General features: G+C 54.4%; 1 protein-coding gene across 4 annotated transcripts in view; it reads right to left on the bottom strand.

The window, feature by feature from the left end:
- PRKACA (protein kinase cAMP-activated catalytic subunit alpha) overlaps positions 1-18,428 on the bottom strand; it is a 50,895-nt gene extending 32,467 nt beyond the window's left edge. The window contains exon 1 of one of the 4 annotated variants that reach the window (XM_075902210.2): positions 18,332-18,428. In XM_075902210.2, coding sequence (XP_075758325.1) covers positions 18,332-18,413 — 82 coding nt within the window. In that variant the 5' untranslated portion in view covers positions 18,414-18,428. The other 3 variants (XM_075902209.2, XM_075902206.2, XM_075902211.2) reach the window with 3 other exon arrangements.
- Positions 18,429-23,352: the final 4,924 nt, after the last annotated feature.

The following is a 23,352-nucleotide window of genomic DNA, read 5'->3' as shown; positions in this document are numbered from 1 at the left end:
CTCCCAGAGGCCCTGTTCTCAGCACATCCCAGCCCAGTCCCCCCTCACTGAGTAAGAGGAAGGGCAAAGTTAGCTGCTATAGGCCCCTTTGGACAGAGGGGCTGGTGAAAGGCGGGACCTTCTGGGCTCCCATTCAAGCTCCCCCTTCAGGCCTTACACTCCCGGGACTGTGGCGGGGGAAACGGGGGCAGGAGGAGACTCGCACACAGTTCCCACATGGCTTTGGTAGGGGGAGGCCTCTCCCTCCGGGAACTGGACTGGCACCTGCCAAACCCATTTCATGTTGCAGCTGGTCTGAGCAGGGCCACAGTCGGAGGGCTGAGAATCAGAGCCCTGTGGCTCACGTGGCCTCCGGCCTCCACCGATAGCCAGCCAGGGGGCCAGCCAAGTCCAGCGCTACTGCCGCGTGCACCAGGATCTGCTTCCTGAGCCGCGCCTGGCTCAACAGGAGCCCTGGCACTGACCAGCCACCAAGAGCGGCTCAGCTGAACAGCTGGGTTGAAAGGTCTCTGCCTGCTGCCGTGCGCTCAGCACCCTGGGGGTGGGTCTTGAGACAGCCCCTCCCATCCAGGCCCTGCGCTGGAGCCCCCCAGTCACCATCAGGCCTACAAGAGGCAGCCAAGAGGTTCGAGACACTCCGTGGGAGGGACTGGAGCAGGCTCTCTTTGCCCTTCCTCCGGATCTGAAAGGGATCCCATTAGGTACGTAACCGGGGCCACGCGAGCTGTTTGGGTCAGAACCGCGTCTCAGTGCAGCGGGGGAAGGGGTGTCACTGACATGTGGCTGAGTCGGCATTTCCGAGGGGCTGCCAGCCCACATGCCAGTCAGACAGGCGGGCGAGAGCGGTGCCCAAAGGGTTAGCCTTGCGCAGGTGCAGCTTTGGCAGGACCAGGGGAATTTTCTGCCATCTCAGGCAGCGAGTCCCGCAGGGTCAGCAGGGAAGGTTTAAAATATTCCAGCGTGCTCGGTAAAAATCAGCTCCCTCCAGCCAGCAATGAGCAGCAGCAGCAGGGACACACGGACCCAGCAGATGGCATTTTGCCCTACTCAGCAATCGGAGCATCATGGCCCAGCCACAGATGGTGACCCCCATGGCGACCAGCCGCATGGTGCAGCACCAGTAAGAGCCTGGGTTGGAACTGGGAGAGCCAGAGGCTGGGCTGTCTGGCAGCCTGAAGCTTATCAGTCATTCATTTCAGCAGAGGAATCCCTGCTCCATCCCAGAAGTAGGTGCATCGGGGAAGCGTCTGAGTGGCTCTCGCCTGAACACAAGGAGGCACAACTGGGGGGACAGCACAATTAACAGGTTCACACTGGCCTAGCAGGCAAGCTGCCCTGCATGGAGCCAGGCTCTTTGCAGGACCCTCCACTCTAAGTTACAGCAGGTCTGTCATGCACAAGCAGAAGATCAACAGTGAGTAATTAACCATTGGAACAACTGACCAAGGGCTGAGGCAGATTCTCTAGCACAGGCAGCCTTCAACTCAAACATGGCTACTTTTGTGCTCTAATTCAATCAGGAATTAATTCAGGCCAGTCCTACAGTTGTGCCATGCTGGAGGTCACCCTGTATTGGTGGTTCTCAACCTTTCTCATTTGTGGACCCCTAAAAATGTCGAAGGGAGGTGCAGATCCCTTGGAGAGACAGGGTCTGCAGAGCCCCAGGGGTCCACAGACCACACCCTGACATGAGCCCAGTGGTCTCTGGCTTTGGGAGTTAGGCAAGATGGCCTGTGGTAAAGGCAGATTTGGATTCAATGCTGAGTTTGGACCTTGACTTCATGCAACCTTGGATCAGTCATTTCAGCTCAGCTGCCTGTCTGTAACATGGGGGTACGAATCCTTCCCCTGACTATTTAGATTCAAAACGCTTTAGGGCAGAAGCGGACTTGTTTTAGGTGTGTGCGCAGCATCCAGCACAATGCAGGTCTTTGACCTCAGTTTAGGTCATTATGGGCATTACAGCAGCACATAATACAAACCCATTTAATTCCTCACCCGGTAAGGAATAACCAGAAGGAATAAGGGAAACCCGCCGTGAGGCTCAGATAATAAAAATGGTGCTGATGAAAAGAGGACTGCACTCATTTTCAGTCCCAAAATGATATACACGTATATTTTAAACCAAAAGGATTCCTTAAAAACCTAGTGCGGAGAGCAATTTTGCATGAATTTAAAAGAAAATTCAGTAGAAAACCAGGTAGCTTGAGGATTTAGAGAGACATTATCAGCTTAAAAAGAGGACAATAAAAATTGCTTCTTATGTTACCAGCACCTGGGCTTATTAACTGTAAAGCTTATTTTCAACATAAAGTCCACTGCACTTAATCCCTTTTCAGGTATCTCAGCATGAACAAATGCAGGGAGGAAGGGGGAAGACCCAATACAGCTGGTCAATTTCACTCAGATTCTAGTGAGTTTCACTTCTGGTACTGAAGTAACTGCAGGTTGCCAGTGTCCAAAGTAGGATCAACAGACGCAGATACCTCAGCAATTGCTAGTAACATGGTGCCAAGTCCTTGTTTCCAGCTGCTAAACTTCATCAACCCATTAAATTCTAGCATGATCGGAAATAACGGCTGCAGTGCTAGTCACCCCTGATCAAAGAGGAATAGTGCAAAATGAGAACGTTCAGAGTAGGGCAATAAGAACAATCTAGACCTGGGACAAACTCTCCTATGAGGACAGACGGAGAGGACTATTTCCCTTACCAAGGAACCCAATAAGAGGGCCACCATTTAATCTGGAAAATAATAGCTGGGATGAAGAAGAGAGATGAGGAGCTTCTCTCCTTCCTGTCTCATTCCACAAGAAGCAGGGGACACTCAAATAGAATTAAAAGGTGGGGAATTCAAAACCAGTAAGAGGAAACACTTTACCATTAGCCCACGGAACTCACCACCACAAAGTTGAGGGCAAGACTAGACTGGCCATTCACAGGGAGAAAGACAATTCAAGGCTATAATTTAAATGACAGCAATAATTCCGAAATGGATATTGAAGCTTGTGCGTCAGGGCTTAAGTGGATCTCTAATGCTAGTGAGCAGGACGAGACCTCTAGAAACGGAAAGTTTTCCCTCCATTGCTACTCTGGGGTTCTTTACCCCTTCCTCTGCAGCCTCTGGTGCTGATGCTAGATGGCCCTCAGAGCTGACCCTGTTCTGGCAATTGCTACATTCAGGTTATGTTTCCACATCAGCAGTTGTCACTGCCCCAGGAGATTAAAAGATCATGAATGGGAGAGAGAAGCTGCTTGATGGGATGGCAAAATGGGACGGCAAAGTCCCATGGGAACTTCCTCAACCTCTCACTAGCAAAAGGCGGAGAATCCTTAACTCTTAACTAGCACTTTTCATCTGCAGATCTCAAGTGCCTTGCAAAGGAGGCCCCATATCGTAAGCCCCGTTTTACAGTGGGGGAAACTGAGGCACAGAGCAAGGAAGGGACTTGTCCAAGGTCATAGCAGGAGAAAGTCTGCCAAGTTCTCATCCTCTGTGCCGGGGTGGGCAATATTTTTTGAAGGGGGGGGCACTTCACAACTTTCAGAAGTGGTTGTGGGACACCCCGAAGAGGGCTGGGCCTCAGGCAGACGGGGCAGGGCCAGGAGACTTCACATACTCCTCTGCCCACAGACCGTGAATGGCCTGTGGATGAGGAAGCACATGAAGTCTTTGCCCCCTGCCCTGCCAGGGGTGCCAGGCACCTAGAAAGAACTGCCAGCTGTTTTGTGATTCCCTCTAGTCGCCGCATGAGGAGACTTCTTGCGCTCCCTCCACCCCCAGGCCAATCAGGAGGCGCACCCCCTGCTGAAAAAGAAAAAGTGCAGAAGCATCAGGGCGGTGGGGGAGAATCCAAGGGAGGCTTTCCCCTTAGTTCAGGAGGTGCCTCGCCTCCCCTCCCCGTGCCGTGCCTTCCAGCCGCTGGGAAGGGCCCGGGGGCAGGGCAGCAGACATCATCTCTGCTCATGAAATCTCTCACTCCCTGCCCCACCTTGGCTGGGATGTTCGGTTCCCTCTGGTGCCGCACGCCCCTGGCAGGGAGAGGAGACTTCACGTGCTCCCCCATCTCTAGGTCTCAATTGGCCTGGGAGCAGGGGAGTGGGAGAGTGGCCATGGGCTCAATCAACCCACTTGGCGGGCTGGATCCGGCCCGTGGAGGCCCCTTTGCCCACCCCTGCTCTATGCACTAAGCTGCACTGCCCGCCGAAGCACTTCATCTCTAGGACGGGGTGGCCAATAATTTTGACGGGGGGGGGGGGGGGGCACTCCAAGAATTTGGAAAGTGGTTGAGGGCCACACTCTTCCATGATATGAATGGAGGAGGTGCAGAGTCTGGGGTGGAGGTTGGCGCAGAAGGGAGCTTGGGGTAAGGGACTGGGGTGCAGGAGGGAGACTGGAGTCTGGGAGGGAGTTGAGATGAAGCAGGTAGTTGTGACCTAGGACAGGGGACTGGAGTGCAGGGGTTTGAGATGTGACCTAGGGTAGGAGGGGATTGTGATCTGGGACAGGAGATTGGGGTGCCAGATGTGGGAGGGGGTATGGGTGTAAGAGGGGGACAGAGGGTTTGGGTATGTTGGGAGGAGGCAGAGAGTTGGGGCAGGAAAGGGTTGGGGTGCCAGAAGCAGGCTGTGGCCAAGACACTTACTTGCCATCTGCCAAACTAGCCTGCCTGCCTGGCCATGCGCTTCATGAATAACTGAGCCAGGAGAAGGGGTGTGGTTATTCTTAGCTGCCTGTTATTCCAACAAGCAACTAGCATTGGCTGGTTTCTGCCAGAAACCGGCCAACAGTAACGTGCTGGGGGTGAGGTGGCTCCTAAAACTTCCCCCCTCCCCTCCAGTGTTAACACAGAAACAGAGCCCTGCAGCTGTGTTTCTGCCCGGCATGCTGGGAAGCTTGCCTGGGGCTCCCCGCTGCCTCTGCAGGCTGGATCCGGTGGCTTGGCGGGCCAGATCCGGCCCATGGGCTGTATTTTGCCCAGGCCTGGTGTAGGAACTTTGGGATGAGTAACGACCTTGCTCTTAGAACCCCTAAAATCAAGGTCTAAAACTCTAGCCAGTCTCCAGGGCAGAAGTACCCTCTCCTCTGCCCCTTCCCAAAAAATTCTAACTCATTTTACAGCCAGCTAGAGCGAGAGCACAGACCAGACGCTGATGGCTCCAACCATTTTCGCTCACTTGCTTAAGGTGAGTCTGGGTCATGTCACAACTCCAGCCACTTTTCAGAAGTGGGGAGGGGAACTTTTCACTCCAGACTTTTCCAATACAGCTCTCCAAAACCTTCCCTCGCAGCAAGACAATCCATAGGTGCACTGAGTTGAAGACCAGAAGAGATTGTACTAGGCCAGAGCATTCCCCCCATCACGCCTGCATCCAGCCCAATAACTTGGAGTGGAATTAGAGCAGATCTTTAAGAAAGAAACATAGGGTCTGGACTGAAAGACTCCAAGCAATAGATGATTCATCACATCCCTTGGTAAGTTGTTTCCATGGTCAATTCCACTGCTTTGCTAAAAATGTGTGTCTATTAGTCCCAGTTTGAATCTGTCAAGCATCATCTTCTACCTGATGAACTGTCTTGCTTTAACTATGAGATCTGAGCCCCCTGCTACCAGAAATCATCTCCTAGTGCATTTATAGACAGGGACCAAGCCACTGTCTCTTTGTGAGGCTCAATTTGTCCTGCCTCTAGGTCTCCCACTCTAAGACAGGCTTTCCAGACTCAATAGATCTTTTCTCAGCCCTCTTAGCCCCGACTCTCCATCAGTTGCAACATGGACACTAGAATGGGACACACATTTGGAGTGAAAGGCTAGAAATAGATTATGCAACTGACTGGGTGAATTTCCCTGTCCCAAGCTCAGTGAGATGCAAGAACCGTAACTGAACAGCATCAGCTATGGGCATCAGTAAGATCTTTAGACACTAGGCCACATTTATACGAGTTTTATGTTGACTGGGTTTCCTTGCATCTCCTCAGCCTGCCTGTCACAAGAGACAGAGGAGCCAGAATCCTCTTACACTGCGGCTGGCAAAATGATCTTAATAATGTAACATGCTTGCGAGAAGGGTATCACATCTACCAATGGGCCCGCATAGAGGATAACAGCTCACTATTGCTGCTAGCTAACAGAAATGAGCCCTCCAGGGTACATGGTAGAGGAGCTCACTTGAACACCGAGGATCCTGGGTTCTAAACCTGCCAGGATGGACTTTGCTGTAACACCTCCCCTGCTGAGAACTAAACCACTGTCCCAGAAATCACAATTCTTCCACTGGAGTAGTTACAGGGCACAGGGGCATGCTGGTGTAACCCCCCATGGCACCAGGAGGATGGAGACACCCCTGGCAGTTACACTGGTGCCACAAACCTCCGCTTTTTATATTTACTATCGTCAAAGACCAGACATGAAGCGAACCCCTCAGGGCAGCAATGTAAGGAACTAGGAGCTGCACTCATCCCTTCAAGGCAATTTCAGTCTCTTGTGCCACCCCCCTACCCACCCAATCTGCTCCTTGAGCCTGCCCCCAATGCCACACATCTCATACCCTACCCCTGGCATCCCTGGGGGCGGTTTAGTGCCAGGGGCACTGGGACCTGGATTGTGACTCAAGAAACCAAAGTTGAATTCCCAACTCTGGCTGCGAGTCTTTGTGAGATACTGGGCGAGTCACTTCCCCCACCCTACCCCGAACCTCAGTTCCCAGACCTGCACAACAGGGATCATACCCCCTTGCCTCACTGCAAGGATCGAGTCTGTTGCCGATTGGGAGGGGCTCGGATCCTGCGCTCAAGGGAGCCAAACAAACCTCTAGACCAGTCCTGCTGTTTCTCCCCACCCATGCCGACCCACACATCTTCCCATCCCCCTCCACTGGATCACCAGTGTTTACCAATCCCACTGGAAGGAACTGCCCTCAGGACTGAATCACTGGAGGAAAGAAGAGACGACTCCTGCTGTACCCCCCGCCCCGGACACCTCCCTAACCACAAAATTAATTCGAAGTCTCCCCGCCCCCCACAACAAGCACTGAGGCCCCGCCCCTTGCTGGGAGGCTCCTCCCATGGCCCCACGCCAGAACCTGGCAGAGATGAAAGCATGTTCCCATGGCAACCACTAGTTGCATTTTTTAAAATTCAAACCCCTTAATTTCCCATCTTTGAATTATTCAGCAGGTGCAAGGCCGGGGCCCGACACCCAGCCCTGCGGGGGGGCGGCTTCTGGGGCACCCCTGAAAGGAGGGCAGGAGCGCACCCGCCACAGATGGGGGGCTCGGCCCCCAGCGCCCGTCCCTGTGCCAGCCGGGGGCCCAGTCGCTGCCGGGGGGGGCCCTGGTGCCACTCAAGGCCCGGCCCAGCCCCACGGGCCAGCCCCACTGCCACCACGGGGAACGAGTGACCCCTATGGGGGCCAGCAGGAGTGACCCACGTCCTATGGGGCAGAACGGGGCGGGGGGGTCACTTGCACCCCCTGGAGGGGACCAGCCACGTGCCCCCCCAACCAGTGCCCCCCCCCCCCCACTCACCTCCAACCTCCATCTTGCTGGCCCAGCCCCTGGCCTCCTCTGTGCCTGGCCTACGGCTGCCCGGCGGGGCCAATCCGCCCGGGCCCTGCGCCCGCCGCTGCAGGGGGCGCCAGAGGCACTCGCTCTCCGCCGGGGCCCGGCTCAGCCACGCGTGGGGCAGACGGACCCGCCCCCCGGGGAGCGCGCAGGGTGGCCGCCCTCTGGGGTTCCGTCAGTGGGGGCGGGGAGGGACCCCAGAGAGCGGAGGCCGGGGGGGGGGGGGGACAGATTTAAAGCAGGGGACGCGACGCGTGGGACAAGCAGGCGCCCCTCGGAAGCCACAAGACCCCACGGGCTGCAATTTGGGGCAGAGGCAGCATGTGGGGAAAAAATCCGCCCCCTCCCAATCAGCATGTTTGCAACCCCACCCCCCCCCACCTCCTCGGCAGCAGGCCAGAGGGGCCATTGCTATCTGAGGCGGTGTCTACACTGACAAAAGTTTTGTCCTTCCGCTGGCATTCACAGACGCTTTAACCTCCCTCCCCACCCCTCAAGGGCGCAAGCAGCAGCGCGAGGGCAGCAGCGCTCTCTTGGCGACAACGGGAATCCTGCTCCCAGGGGGCGGAAGGATTGTGTTGGCAAAGGTGCTGACAAACAGCAGCTACAGCGCCCAACTTTGAGCGACACCCGACACGGCCCTGTTGACACGGCTCCGTCGCGTAAACAAGCCAGAGAGACAGGGGCAGCAACTTTGCCAAAGGGCGATCACCGCATCACTGCTCTTCGCCTCAGGAAGATGGTGCCACGTTGGCTCTCTTCCCCGGCCTCTCAAACAGACTCCCTCAAACAACCCAGCGTTTCACTCTCGCCTGCCGATTTCTCTTGGGCTCCACTTACCCCTCAAGTTTTATTTGGTCAGAGAAGAGGGTCCAACAGTTATAGCACTAGACGGAGGCTTGGGAGATCGTGGTTCAACTTCCTGCTCTGCCCTAGATTGACCTTGAGCAAGTCACTTAGTCTGTGCCTCGGTTTCCCCGTGCTACAGATGAGGATAGCATGTCTCGGTCTTGCCAGGGAGAGTGGCGGTTGGAGGATGAATACATTACCAGTTGTGAGGCGCTCACATACTATAACTGGGGCCAGATAAGGCCCTTAGACAGAAAGATAATGCACTTCCTTATTGTCCATACATTTTTTATCCCCTCATTTCTTGTTCAACAGCATTAAAGAAAAAGCAGCTCAGCAGCTCTTAGCCATTTTAAGATCATTAATTTTATCTCCCTATCCATCAGCGAGACTTAATGCACCTCTGCTACTTCCATATTTTACTCCTGAGGTCTGCAAAAGCCCCGTTTTCCCTTAACCCTTTTCATGCTTTTCTCCTCCAGCTGCCTCACCGTCTCCTGCACCCTTCCTTTACCGAAATCTCAACCGTCCCCCATTGCCCAAGAGTCAAGGTTGGACCCCGGAGTGACTCCATTCCCCCTCCTGAAATACCCACGAGTCAACTGGGATTCCTCCAGCTTCCCTTTCTGTCCTAAATTCCTCACCTTTTCCCTCCCATCCTGTTACACGTAGGGGAACCCAGGACTCAGCCACTCTCAGCAAGGAAGCACGAAGGCGCAGGGGAAGATGCAATGCAGGCAAAAGGAAGGGGCCTCTGGTTTGATCCCTCTTGGGACTCGCTCAGGAACAGCGCAAGAGGTCAGATGCCCTGATGGCTCAGCGCGCCAAATGCCAGCCACTGCCTCAAGGCTCACACAGACTCGGATTATCCCAGCAGGACCAGAATAGGGTAGGCAGCCATTTTCATACCAATCCCTCCACACACTCTGCCCCCAGGAGCACGCTGTCCAATTCCCTGCACCCCCTACTCCCTGGCGGAGCAACTCCCAGCTCAGCAACACCCTCGGACAGCCGCGAGGGAAGAGACAAGCACCCACGCGGCTCGGGACACCCCCGCGGCCAGCAGAGCCCAGGCACTGTTGGTCACTATGCGCTTCTTTGACCTATGCCCAGTGCGTCCCAGCTTGCTGGTTTACCCAGATGAAAACAACTGCTCCAAGGAGAGAGCTTAGATACCTGCCTGGAGCTTGTTTTCACCGCACGCTTCACTCAGGAGTTGCCCTTAACTCAAGTCCCTTCCAGCCCACTGACAAAACTCCCTTCACTCAAATCGGCCAGCCGAGAGGGGCTCTGGGCTACGGCTTGGGTTAGACCAACTGGTCAGTGGCTAAGACGACTGCTCCGTAGGGAAGACACGGGACACCTTCCCCAGAGTGCCACTGGGCCTCCAATGGCCTCCCGCGATCTCTCGCCCCCCCGCCCCCGGAAGACAGACACGCTCTCCCACAAGTCACTGGGAAAACCCAGCGAGCAGCTCCGCTTATTGCAGCTCTATGAGCCGGGGAGGTGCTCCCTGGCGCCCGAGCCATGCACACAAGCAGGGATGCAGCAGCTTGTGTGTTCAACAGCAGAGGGGCCACTCGCTTTGAGTTCGGCCAAATTCACTCTGTAGCAGACAGAGCCCCTGGGAGGATCGGAGCCAGGGCGCACTCCCCAGCCTGCCAGCACACAGCCGAGCAGCGAGCCCAGGTCTCCCGTTTAACCCTAGAACACAGGCAACACAGACCCACCACCAGCCTTCTCCGAGTGTCAGCCCTGCACGGATTCAGGCCAGCTCCCCCTGAAATCCCTCTCCCATCCCTCCCACTTGCCCAAAATGGACAAAGTTCTCCCGCACCTACCCTGGGCAAACAGCTCCACCCATCCCATTCAAGCCTTAACGAAAGGCTCCACTGATCCTAGAAATTAGACTCACTTTGTGCCAGATCTGCCTCCGCGTCTGAGCTCCAAAGATCTTCAGCTGACGTTTATGGTGTTGCTTAGGACCTACAAAGCCCCATGGTCTTCCCTGAGTGATCCTGCCCCAGGCTATATTGCCCCAGCAACCCCCTGAGAAAGCGAGAAAACCCCCCGGATGAGGGGGTCTGGGGACACCCGGCATGACCCCAAGCCCATAATACAGGCTGGCCCTGCGTATGACAATCAGACTGATTTCCCAGGACAGCTACCCTGGGGAAACCTGGACCAGTGGCAGCCAGTAACGAGAGGGCTAAGGCTTTGTTTCCTAGATGGCGGAGCCTGGGTGGCGACTGCCAGGGTAGAAGCCGTGTTATTGATGGTGCCATAGGGCCTAGAGCCTTGGGCAGCTGGCTTCTTAAATCAACATTTGGGAGAGCAAAGACAGCCCCATCCCAGGCACATTTAATACTGAACTGGGAAGAGGAAAAGCCCATCTCCCTCTCCTTGGGAGCCAGCCTGCAGGGGGGCCACCCACTGGGGGATTAGCTCCCGGCACCACTCTAGGGGAGACACAGGGCAGACCCCCAAGGCAGCTGAACCCAACTTTGAGGCTGCATGACCTGGGTGAGTTTCTGATCGCCAAGCGCCCCCTGCAGGCCAAGGCCTGCAACCCGTCCAGCAAGGCCTCAGCAGGGAAAGCTGCTCTGGACAGAAAGACATGGACACCTGGCAGATGCCCCCCCCCAGGATAGCGCTAGGAAGCAGCAGCCGAGAGCTTGTTTGCCACAGGAAGGATCCTGCTCGCCCCATGGAGAAGAGCCTGGTGTGAGGCAAGGGGCTCCACAGGGAGCACAGCAGCGTGGGGAAGGCAGAAGCCGTTTTTCAGCTGAGCACAAAGGAAGGAATTCAGGACTCCTGGGTTCTGTGCCCAGCTGGGGGGTGGGGGAGGGTGTCTAGTGGATCATGTGTGGCGGGGGACTCAGGGTTCTATTCTATTCACCTTGGCTCGATTTTGCCAGGTGTCCACAGAGCTGATCCTTCCTCACCTTTGAGATGGCACCGAGTCCTTTCCAGCCATGCTCTCAAGCTGAACACTCAGCCACACTGGTCAATTTCTTCCTGTAAAGCCGCCATCATCATCACCAGCCCCACCCAGCAACTTGACCCCTCATTCCCAACACAACAGGGCTCACCGGTCAGAACCCAGCCGGAACCTGACCCCCATGCGGTGCAGAGGCCCATGGGTGGCAATGCCACAGCCTGCCTGCCTCAGCCCCACGATCCACTCCTCACCTCCCTGGGAGCTTGAGAGAACCAGGCTTCCGCCACACACCTGCCCGCCAGACGCGGCAGGAAATAAACATTTCCAGCAGGTGCCACTCCCTTCTCGTGGGATGCTGGCTGCTCCTGGAGGGGGAGACGGAGAAACCATCCCTCCCGGCAATGCGACGGCCACACAAACTCCTTCAGCAGAGGCGAGACTCAGCGAAAGTCACTAGCGTGTTGCCGCGCCTGCCTCGGACAGGACCACACCGACATCTGCTCCCCACGGAGCGTGGGGCAAGTTGGCGTGGCAATGCCCTGACCCTGCAAACCTGTCTGCCCCACTCGTGGGAGGGGAGTGAAACCCCAATGTCTCTGCAAGGTCACAGCCCCAGCTCCACAGAAACCAGCTGTACAACAGCCATGCTGCCACTGGGCCAGCGGGCTGGAGGCGCAGCTTGTGAGAACTGAGAACGGCCTTACCCAGCTGGGAATCTGGCCTCACTGGAGCAACAGGGATTCGCACCAGCCGGGGGGCAGCCCTGTATCACCAGTGATTCACTTTTGTCTTATGTACCACCAGGCCCACGGCGCAGGCCATCGCCCAGGGGAGCCTCCCGTTCACAGAGCTCATCACTGGGCGCACAGGAATCCCAGCACGTCTGCCTTTGGGAGAAAACCCCAGCTCCTCCAGGGCGCCTTCCAGAGCAGGTCCTCTTGCCAGCCCTTCTGCACCTCAACTTCCCCTTTTCCTGTCTGGCTCTGAGGAGCAGGGTGCTCCCCTCCCATGAGGGTGCAGGCCAGCAAGGCAGCCCAGGGGGCGGTTCCACCAAGGTAAAGTGCATCAGACCCTGGTTCTTCAGACAGCAGCCTGCGCCCGCTGCTTTGGAGACGGTGCAAGCCCCCCCCCCCCCCCAACTCAGATCTGCAGCCAGAGGGGAGATGCCTCCTGGCCTTTGTCCAGGACAGCTCCTGCTCTGAAGAGGAAGGTCAATAGCCTCTCCAGTTGCCTTGGGCAGTTCTTATGCCTGTTATCACTCAGGACGGTCTATCGCAGGCCACGTCTATACTGACACTTGCCAGCAAAATGGTTGCTGCTCAGCAGACTGACCCCTACCCCCCCCCCCCCCCGTCCCCAGTGACATAAGTGTTGCCGGTGTAAGCACTCACATGCATGGCACTACATCAGCAAGAGATGCTCTCCTGCCCACATAACTACTGCTGTCCACTGAGCTGGTCTTAACGAGTCAACTGGAGAGCTCTCTCCCATTAGCACAACACAACTACATGAGTGCTCATCAGCGTGGCTGCGCCACTGTCAGCTGGGAAGCACGGCCATGGCCTAAACGTATTACTGAGATCTGAATCTTGGCTGCACTCAGAAACACAACATGGTATGATAATCATGTGGCAGTGAGTGCCGCAGATCCAAACTTTGCTCAGTTTACAAATTGCCACCATTTTGGCAGATGTTTGTGCATTGCCAGACAGGCTGAGTGGAGGAAGGGTGGCTCAGTGGTTAGAGCATTTACCTTGTGACCTCGGTTTGTGTCCTGTCACCTGCCAGACTCCCTGGGGGTATATATACACTGCAGACAACCCAGGTCAGCTGACTCAGGCTCCTGGGCAAAAGACTGTAGCCTGGACTGTGAAACCCAGAGACAGGGAGAGGCTCAGCATAGACCTGGCTGGAAATTTCCTGATGAAAACCCTTTTCCCTCAGAAAATGTCAATTCACCGAAACTGGAGCTGACTGCGGCTTGGACAAATATCCCCATTCGGCAACCTGCGGGAAAATGTTTCCAAGGCTTTAGGACACCCTGCTCCGGCCTTTCTAATCAGTGTCACCTCACTCAAACAGGTCCTCTTGCCAGCTGCGTGAGCATACATTGGAAAGGTAACGAGACCCTGAAAGCTCAAAGGAAAAGCCAAGCGTTCTGGCTGACCTGCTTCTAGGGCAGCTTTGGGGTGGATGCTGCATGAAGAGTTTTGACTTCTCACCCTGATTTCAGGATGGGCCCTTTTCTAATAGCTCCAAAATTCTCCCAGCACTGCCCCTCCCACACAGAGGCTGTGAAGGTCCCTACACTGCACATGAGGTGCGCAGATACTACAGGAATTAGGGTGGCATCAACACTCTGTGGACAGAAGCACCCCATGCACCTTCTCTATCCCCTTCCTAGACTGTCACCTGTGGGGATAGGCACGGGCAGGAAAAGCCAGCAGAGCGCCTAGCCCCAGCTAAAGGGATGGGAGTGGTCTCAGTCAAACTCCCCGGATCTGCCCTCCGCCACACCATCATGCTCTTTTGTGGCTAAGGCAGAGAAGTGGATTCAGGGTCCCCTCGCCAGTTTGGAGTGAGATCAGGGTGGGGTGGTCAGAGCAGGGAGGGCATGGGAGGCAGGAGTCCTGGGTTCTTTTCCCTGCTCGGAGAAGGGGTGATCTTGAGGGGCTTGAGTGGAGCGGCTGGAGTCAGGAATATGAAAATGTCACTTCCTTTTCCTCATCCTTTGCCTGACTTGGCCGATTCAGCCTGGGAGCACTGGGCACAGGGACTGCCTCTCCCGGCCTCTATGCAGCCCCTCGGACTCTGCTCTCAGCATGGTGCTACCATAACAGAATCCAAGAATTGACCCTGGGCACGGAGTGGGGTCTAGCGGGTTAGAGCAGAGGGTGAGGGCTCCTGGGTTCTGCTCCCAACCACAGGAGGACAGTGGGCCCCAAGGGTTAGAGAAGTGCTGACCTAGGAGCTAACTGGCCCTGGCCTCTGCCACTAACTTGCCCTTTAACCTCAGGTAAGTTGCTTCACCTTGGAGCCTGCCCCGATTGTGAACAGCCACTAAACCTAAGCATGGGGCTTCACACTGACAGGTGTCAGATGCTCCCAGGTGCAGTGACAGTTCCAGGTCTGCTTGCCACAAACACCCTCTTCCTCTCACAGGGGCGTGGCAAGAAGCGACTGTTCCACGGCCCCTCCAACCGTCTGGCCACCCCAACACCTGGGAAGACGGCGAAGCCCAATGAACCTGGTGGAAGGTGAGTCCTGAAATCGTCAGCACCAGACCCGAAACAAGGCTCGCTGCTAAGGGGGATCCACCTTCCTGGCACATGGGGGACCGATGTCAGCAAGACACCAGATTGCTTCCCATTGGCCATTGACTGGGGCACTGTTCCAGCACCCAATGCCCGGGGGAGGAGGGATGTGCAAATGTGTACAGTGATTTTCTAGTGTTACAGATACTGCCCAGAGGGTAAAGCACTGGATAGAATATCAGAGGTCTATTCCCAGCACTGCCACCGGCACATCTCCTGCCTGTGCCTCGGTTTCCCCATCTGGTCTTCTTTGTAAAGCACTTTGAGCTCTATGGATGGACAGCGCTGTTGAAGAGCCAGGGATTATTATGTGCATGTGCAAAGCTCCTAGCACAAGGGAGCCCAGATCAGGGCTGCTCCTGCCATACAAATACAGTCATCAGGGACTGGGGGGAAAACAGTCTAGAGCATATTTGCTTCCTCATCTATTGGGCTCACCTGAAGGTTGGATACGGGCTAGATGGACCCAGTGGTCTGATCCAACATGCAGGGAGCGTGGAGGAGGGAGACTGCTCTGGCCCACTGAAGCAGGGATGCCAGTGAGATGGATTTGGTGTTGCAGAGGGGGACGTATAACGGGCTAGATGGGACTTTGGATGCAGTTTGGCAGGAAGAGTGAGTCTGGGCCAGTGGAGGGGGGAACAAAACTGGTCAGATCTGGGATGGTGAGGGGGAGAGGGGGCACCAGGCTGGTTACATGGGCCTGATGCTCAGATACAGAGAAGCCACACTACCCCCCGGTCCCCTGGAACAGCACACAACCAGCCACGACAAGCCCTGTGTGAGTCAAAGGAGATTCCCCTGTAGCACCACCCTAGCGGGGAAGCTCCTCACCCAGAGCCATGTCAATGGCCAGTCACCATCCCTGAGACGCGATTTTAATATTATTTTCATCCTTAGGAAAATCACGGCACCAATGTTCATTTTTGCAGAACCTTTTTACTCTTTCCTGAGCTCCCTCCTGCCTCAGCTCTGGCAGCGCAGCCCCGAAGACTGGCGCCGGGATTTAGCAGCCGGCAAAGCAGGGAGTCTACCTGCTTCCACCCTGCTGCTAGACAAGCTACCCCCAGGGTCTGTCCAAACAGCTCGTCTCCTTATCCAGCCGAGGGTTGAGAAGAGTCTCTGAGAGCAACACAACTTTGAGCTCCACCCTGCATCTTCCACGGGGGCGCTTCTGTCTGTCCTGAGCTCTGGACCCTTCCTTTCTTTTTTAAACGTGCCAGCTCTCTACTGTCAGTGCCCGAGCGCAGCCTGCCACACCTGCCTACGAGCGATCACAACAAAAGCAAGTTAGTTTCAATGCACAGTTGGTACTTGGGACGTGTGGTGAAGTAACCAGCGACTGGATACCTGGAGAAAACAAGATCAAATTCCTTTGTGCCCTCCCCCAGATCATCAGCTCCACCAGGACCCTGCTCCCACTGCATTTAGGAAGGGCAAGGAGATCATGACCCAGAGACTTGGGGGGAGGGGAGGGAGGGTCACCTCACATATGTTAGATCTAAATCTTAGAATATTTTGTCTATCGCGTGTATTTTGAGGGCTGAGGCATATTCTCCATCACACAATACTACCCCAAAGCCAGCCAGCAGTCTATGGCTAATTCTCCCACCCACCCCAAGCTGCTTCCTAGAAGGAAACAGGAACAGAAAATGCACCCATCATGGGTTCAGACACCACAGAGTGGTTAAGTGCTGGACTAAATTGCCTAGGGAGACTGTGGCATCTCCATCATTGGAGATCTTTAAGAGCAGGTGAGACAAACACCTGTCAGGGAAGGTACAGATAATCCTTAGTCCTGTCATGAGGGCAGGGGACTGGACTAGATGACCATAGGCCAATCCTATGATTCTGTGGGGTTAGGATTTCACACTCACCAGCGTGTACCTCTCCCTTTTGAGCACCAGCCTCTCTGATCAGCAAACATTCATTTAATAGCAATTTTGGGGAGCCAAGACCCACAACCCCCATGGCTGGTGCTAACTGGACAGGGGCTTGCAAAGACATTGGCAGAGTTACCAGCAGGATGTGCATCCAGGCAATGCAAAGGGAGAAGAGATCAGGCTAACTGTTGTCAGCTTATGGCTAGAGAGGGGATGATGGAAAGCAGCAATTAAGAGGGGATGTGTTAGAGTGGGAAGGAGAAGGAAGAAGGGAGACCCCAACAAAACCACTCGGCAAATGCATTTGACACCTGGCTGGAGAGACAGAGGCAGTGGTGTTCAACCTTTTTCATTTGCAGACCCCTAAGAATTTTGAATGGCAGTGCAGGCCCCTTTGGGAATCTTAGTCTGCGGAGCCTCCGGGTCCAACAGACTACACACTGAGACCCACTGTCCTGGAGTTCCTTCAGCCCCTGCATGGCTCTGGGCCTAGGGACAGAAAGGGCAGATGGACTGCTCAGGTGTGACTGGAGAGGGAGGTTCCAGACAGACACAGGACCAGGTATTGCAGGGATGAGCTGGGGTGCAAGCAACAGTCAAGTGCAGCAGCACGGTGGATCAGCATGGCGGGACGGGGCAGGGATGAAAGAGGCTCCAGGGGGCCGGGCTTCTAGGGACCACGATCAGGGCAGCCCAGAGCTGCTGAGCGTCCCCGGCCGAGTGAAACAGAGGGATGGGGGGCCGCCCTGCCCAGATTCACCTGCCCCCTTCTAGGAGCGGCCCTTTCTCCAGAAGCCGAGCCCTGTTCTGCCCGGCCCGGACACACTGCAGGACGGGGCCCGTATCCCGCCCCCCCCCGGGCCCCGCTCCCTGGCTCCCCCCCCGGGCCCCGCTCACCGCTCTCCAGCTCGCCGCCCTTCTTGGCCGTGGCCGCGTTGCCCATCGCGGCGCTGGGGCCCGGGCGGGGCCGGCTGCGGCTCCCGCTGCCCCCGCTGCTTCCTCCGGCGCCCGCTGCCCGCAGGAGGCTCGGCTGGGCCCAGCCAGGCCCCGATCCCCCCCCGCCGCCAGGCGGAGCCGCCGACACCGGTATCGCCTCCCCTCCCCCCGCGGCGGCGGCTCCTCGGGCTCCGAACCCCGCCCCAGCCCCGCGCCCCATTGGCCGCCGCCGCCGCCAGCCGCCCGCGCGAGCCCCGCGCCCATTGGCCGAGCCGGGCTCCCCGCCGCCTCATTGGGCGGCCGCCGTGACGCGCGACGCTTCGCGCCGCTCCCTCGACGTAGCCCCGGCCCTGACTGGGCCTGTCCGCCTCGACCGGCCGCTTTCATTGGCCGACGGCCGGCTGTAGCCCCGCCCCCGGCCGTGGATAGGCCTGGGAGGGCTGAGGTCGCAGCGTTCTATATTTAGAGCGTCGGGCCAGAAAGCGTTCGAAAGAATGTTCAGCGTGAGGGGCGGGGCCGTGGGAGGAAAGGGGCGGGGTCTGGGAGCTAAACGCGTGGGAGGGGGAGAAGGAGGCAAAGGTAGAGAGGGACAGAGATGTAGTTTATTGGCCCATTAGAGGAACCACCCTGGGGTTGCATAAGGACAGGGAGCCAGGGTAGGAAGCATCATGGGGATAGGGAATTTGAGTGACAGTCATTCCAGGCTTGCAAGAAGCTAACAGAGGGGGGTCTGTCAGGTACCCCATTTGTGGGTGTTCCCAGGGGCACCCTAGATGGCCCCTCCCCCTTCACTCACCTTTTTTTGCCGGGAATTGAACAGCTGACATCCTTAGGCTATTAGCTTTACCTGGGCTGTTGAGTCCTGCTGACTCTCCTGCTCCTGCCTCTGGAACAGATCTCCATAACCCTGCTGTTTTAATAAGCATCATTTCTCAAAGAGCACCCAACTGGGGGCCAGTCGGCATTAGGACTTCCACTGAGGAGCAGCTGTAGGGGAGAGGTTCTAGCCCTGTTGAAAGCTGCCTTCTCATGTTATTAAAGGCTCCCCCCCATTGCAGATCACATGCCACCTGTATTCTCCATCCCACCAACTATAAACTTCTCTAGCTTCATCAGAGCCTTTGCACGGGAGCCGCTCCCACCTGTCTGGAATTTTGAGAAAACACCTGTTTAAACAGAAACAGGATTTCCCCCCCTTAGAGCCCTTCTGGCCCCTCTCTGCAGAACACTCTCTGGGAACACTCTCCTCCCCCCAGCCATGGGACTGTATAACACACCCATAGGAAAGCATAGTTGTTGAATTATCTTGATAAGACATTGGCAACACTAGTAACAGCTGATTTTACATCCCTCCACCTTCTAATTCCTATTCAATTCACACAGGTGGCACTGAGGGCAGAAATTTGCACTGCTGATCCCAGTCCAGCAAGTTGATGCACATGGGCAGAGCCTTACAGTAGCAACTACAATTAAGATTTGTGCTAGGTGCTGTACTTCCACATAGGCCCCTAAGAGCTCTATACAGGCTATTGCTGGGAGCCACAGCAGACTCCAGTGCCTCTTCCCATCAAGAAAGGCTGGTTCCCTAGTTAAAGCACAGGGTTGGGACTGTATGTCTCTCACTGCCAGTACAGCAGCCATATTGTCAGTGCCTTAATCCCAGCTGCAGTTTGGAGTTGCTACTGCACTATTAAATAAATTGCTTACTCTGTATTATTTGAGTGTCACCAACACTTGGGCTGCGTCTAGACTGGCATGGTTTTGCGGAAATACTTTTAACGGAAAAGTTTTTCCCTTAAAAGTATTTCCCCAAAAGAGCATCTAGACTGACATGTGCCTTTGTGCAAAAGATTTTCTTTTGTGCAAAAGTATCCATGCCAGTGTAGACGCTCTCTTGTGCAGGAAAGCTCCAATGGCCATTTTAGCCATCGGGCTTTCTTGTGCAAGAAATTAACGTTCCTGTCTACATTGGCCCTCTTGCGCAAGTATTCTTGCGCAAGAAGGCTTATGCCTGAACGGGAGCATCAAAGTATTTGCGCAAGAAGCACTGATTTTATACATTACAAAGTCAGTGTTCTTGCGCAAATTCTCGTGGCCAGTGTAGACAGGTGGCAAGTTTTTGCGCAAAAGCAATTGCTTTTGCGCAAAATCTTGCCAGTCTAGATGCACCCTTGTAGTTTTAGCATGATGAGCAGGTTAGTTGACGTTTAAAGCTCCAGCCCATGGAATTATGCAAAAAGCCCAGTTTTTAATTCCTAGCCTTCATTGCTACAGAGAAGGTTGAAAACCTGACCTCTTAAAAGCCTCAAAAATAAAAAAGGAGGAAAAAGAACCCAGTGAACTTTATTTTAAAGACGCTCCCCTGTTGAATGTTTGCCATTACTAATGCCATTCCCTTGCCAGTTTAGTGCTCTGGGCTTTCTAAAAGCAACTCTTCCATTTAATAGAAGCTGCATCTTCTCAACAAGAGGGCTGGTCTCCCTCTTAGGAGAAAGGAAAGAGACAGGCACAAAATAATTATATAAGTCAAACTCCGAAACATTGTGCTTGATGATAGAGGGGACATGCAGCCGAGATGAAGTTATATCCACGTGGCTCTCTCCCCCACTCCTTCCCCTTCACTACAGCCTGGGAAAACAGTGCCCTGATCTAAAATAAAATTGATTGCACACAGAATGACCTAGGAGGCAAATCGACTTTTAGATCAAGATAGCAAACCAGGGCAGTTGTTGTAAGGTTGCATGACTCCTTTGATTGCACTCGAGCCACAACAGTTGAGGATCTGGTCCAAAGGTTCTAGTGGAGTCAGGTCTGATTTACAGCAGCCTGTGATTTGGCCCAGACTTTAATAGGAAATGAAGGTGGAAGTTAGATAGTTTAACCTCCAAAGGGGATTTTGCAAAAGCTCTGAATTGATTCAGTTTTGAAACATTAAATCAATATGAGATGGGTTTTTATGAAGCTTGCTGGAACGAAAGTGAGCTCAGTTTTCAGCATATCTCTGCAGCCTGTGGCAATCCCCACACAGCCTGGGCTGGTGGAAGGAAGTGAAACAGACAAGAAAGCGTGACCTTGTGTGTGAGCTACACTGAGAGACAAAAGAGTGTGGCAAATAGCACCACCTCTGAGAAGAAACAAAATACAGGACTATGTAGCACTTTAAAGACTAACAAGATGGTTTATTAGATGATGAGCTTTCGTGGGCCACGAAAGCTCATCATCTAATAAACCATCTTGTTAGTCTTTAAAGTGCTATATAGTCCTGTATTTTGCTTCAGCTACATCAGACTAACACGACTACATTTCTATTACTATTCTGAGAAGAAAGTTTGACCCATCAGCCACTGGGGTGATTAGCTCAGGGCAGGCCATTGGGGTTTTAAAGACTGATGAGCTGCAGAACTTGAGGTAAGGATTGGTTATACTTTTGGGGCATAAATCTCCCTCTTCAATAGAACCCTTCCCACCATCACCTGTAGTATGGTAACACCTAGGAGGCTAGACACACAAAGTCTATCCCTACCCCAATCAGCTCAGTCTAGTATCACTGAGCAAAACACAAATAACAGTTCTTCCTCTGGCCCCTGCAAAGAAATACAACAAATCACGCACAAAGAACCTCATAGCTCTGAGTTTTGCTTCTGGACTAGAGAAGAGCTAGAGCTCCCATGAAGCTGAGTAGAGACTTTGCATAGAAGACCCTACAGCACTGGGTGGCTGTTCATATAGGGGGAGACAGAGACCGCAGTTTCCTGCAATATCCTTGAGAGGTTTATGTATTCTTGGGGCCTTGAGTTGTATGTAACCACTTTTGAGGGAGATATGATGTGTGAGTGTGTGTGTGTGTGAGAGAGAGAGAGAGAAGGGAGTTCAAAGGACTATTCAAAATGTGCCAGACAAAAAGTGCTGCCTCAAAGTCCATATATAAGTGGATAGCCTGGGGGAAGCCCTAGGGAAAGTTAATGCAAATCTCTCCCACTTGGCTTATGGAAAAGCCCAGCTGTGGAAAGGCGCATTGTCTGCTGATTGCCCATCACAGAAGGCCAAGATCAAAGGCTCCAGCTATGTAATGAAACAGCTGATCTGTACAGCCTCTATTCTGGATGTAAAATGTATGAACTTATAACCACTGGAAAAGCCCTAGTTGTGGGTTTTGAAGGACTAAAACTTGCTGAAGCCCCATGTCGGCATTGGTGTGATCTCTGGCGAGCTTTTTATGGCGTGGTTCATTGTTTTAATGTTTTCTCTGTGATGCTTTACCCCAGGAATAATCGTGCTTGCTTAGGAGGAGCTGGGTAGCAACTTGCATATGAGGGCAAGCGCCTCAACTCAGGCATTGGGAAGAAAGCACAGCACAGCAGAGCAGAGCAAGCCTTTTTAGGCTGTCCAGGTTGCTGAGGACGCCCCAGCTCCCTGCGTTACAATATGAAGTCTTGGAACCTCTGATGAGGAGAGAGAGAGACATGGGCTGCCCCCAACAAGAAATGACAGCTGGGAGCCAGACACCTCAAGTGAGGACCCTTGGTAGGCCAGTGAGGAAGAGCACCGGAGCAATTGTCCTTAAACTGTGGCTTGGTGTATGATGGAGAACTTGTTGGAATTACAAGTTATTTTAAAGAGGTGGGGCTTCTGGTCCTGCTTGTAGGGTAAAGGGCTCCGTAGGGAAGCATTTAAGCAGTCAGTCTCGAATGAACCAGCAAGGTGGGATGAGTTCTGCCTCACTGCCTCGGGGAGCAGCCTGCTTTCTCTCAGATTTTGGGGGCCTGTGTGTTATTGCTCTGAATACAAAGAAACAAAGTCAAGTTGCGATAGAACCCTGTCGCAAGACAATTTAGGATACCTATTGTGTGTGTAAGATGGGGACATGCACCTAAAACTCAGAGGCAGATTCAGACCTCTATCACCTACATACAATCCAACATTCTCTATAGCACCCTTCATCCCAAGATTTCAGAGCACTTAGACTCATAGGCTTGGAAGAGACCTTAGGAGACATCGAGTCCAACCCCCTGCCCAAAGCAGGACCAATCCTAACTCAATCAACTCAGCCAGGGCTTTGTCAAGCTGAGACTTAAAAACCTCTAGGGATGGAGATTCCACCCTCTCCCTAGGGAACCCAGCCCAGTGCTTCCCCACCCGCCTAGGGAAACTGTTTGTCCCAATATCCAACCTAGACCTCCCCCACTGCAACTTGAGCCCATTGTTCTTCATTCTGCCATTCGTCACCGCTGAGAACAGCCTCTTTCCATCTTCTTTGGAACCCTCCTTCAGGAAGTTGAAGGCTGCTCTCAAATCCCCCCTCACTCTTCTCTTCTGCAGACTAAACAAACCCACATCTCTCAGCCTCTTTCGTAAGTCATGTGCTCCAGCCCCCTCATCATTTTTGTTGCCTTCTACTTGACTTTCTCCAATGCATCCACATCCTTTCTGTAATGGGGGACCCAGAACTGGATCCAGTTCTCCAGATATGGCTCACCAGTGCCAAATAAAGGGGGATAATCACTTTCCTAGATCTGCTGGCAATGTTCCTCCTAAGGCATCCCAATATGCCATGAGCCTTCTTGGCTACAAGGGCGTCCTGTTGACTCATATCCAGCTTCTCATCCACTGTAACTCCCAGGTCCTTTTCTGCCCAACTGCTGCTTAGCCAGCCAGGCCCTAGGCCAGTGGTCCCCAACCTTTTGGGGCTGCCGGGCACCTGGGGGCGGGGCCACACGTGTGCTGCTCATCCGGGGGTGGGGCCGCGTATCTGCTGCACGCCTGGGGCGGGGCCACGCATGTGCCACGTGCAGGACCAGCTCTAGATTTTTTACCTCCCCAAGCAAAAAAATTTTTGGCCATCCCCCACCCCCGCCGCCCGCTGCTGCC

This window comes from Pelodiscus sinensis, chromosome 31 (assembly GCF_052426305.1).
Source record: "Pelodiscus sinensis isolate ZL-2025 chromosome 31, ASM5242630v1, whole genome shotgun sequence".
NCBI classification, from domain to species: domain Eukaryota; kingdom Metazoa; phylum Chordata; order Testudines; family Trionychidae; genus Pelodiscus; species Pelodiscus sinensis.
Note: the sequence above shows the minus strand (reverse complement) of the source record. Positions and strands in the feature narration are given on the sequence as shown.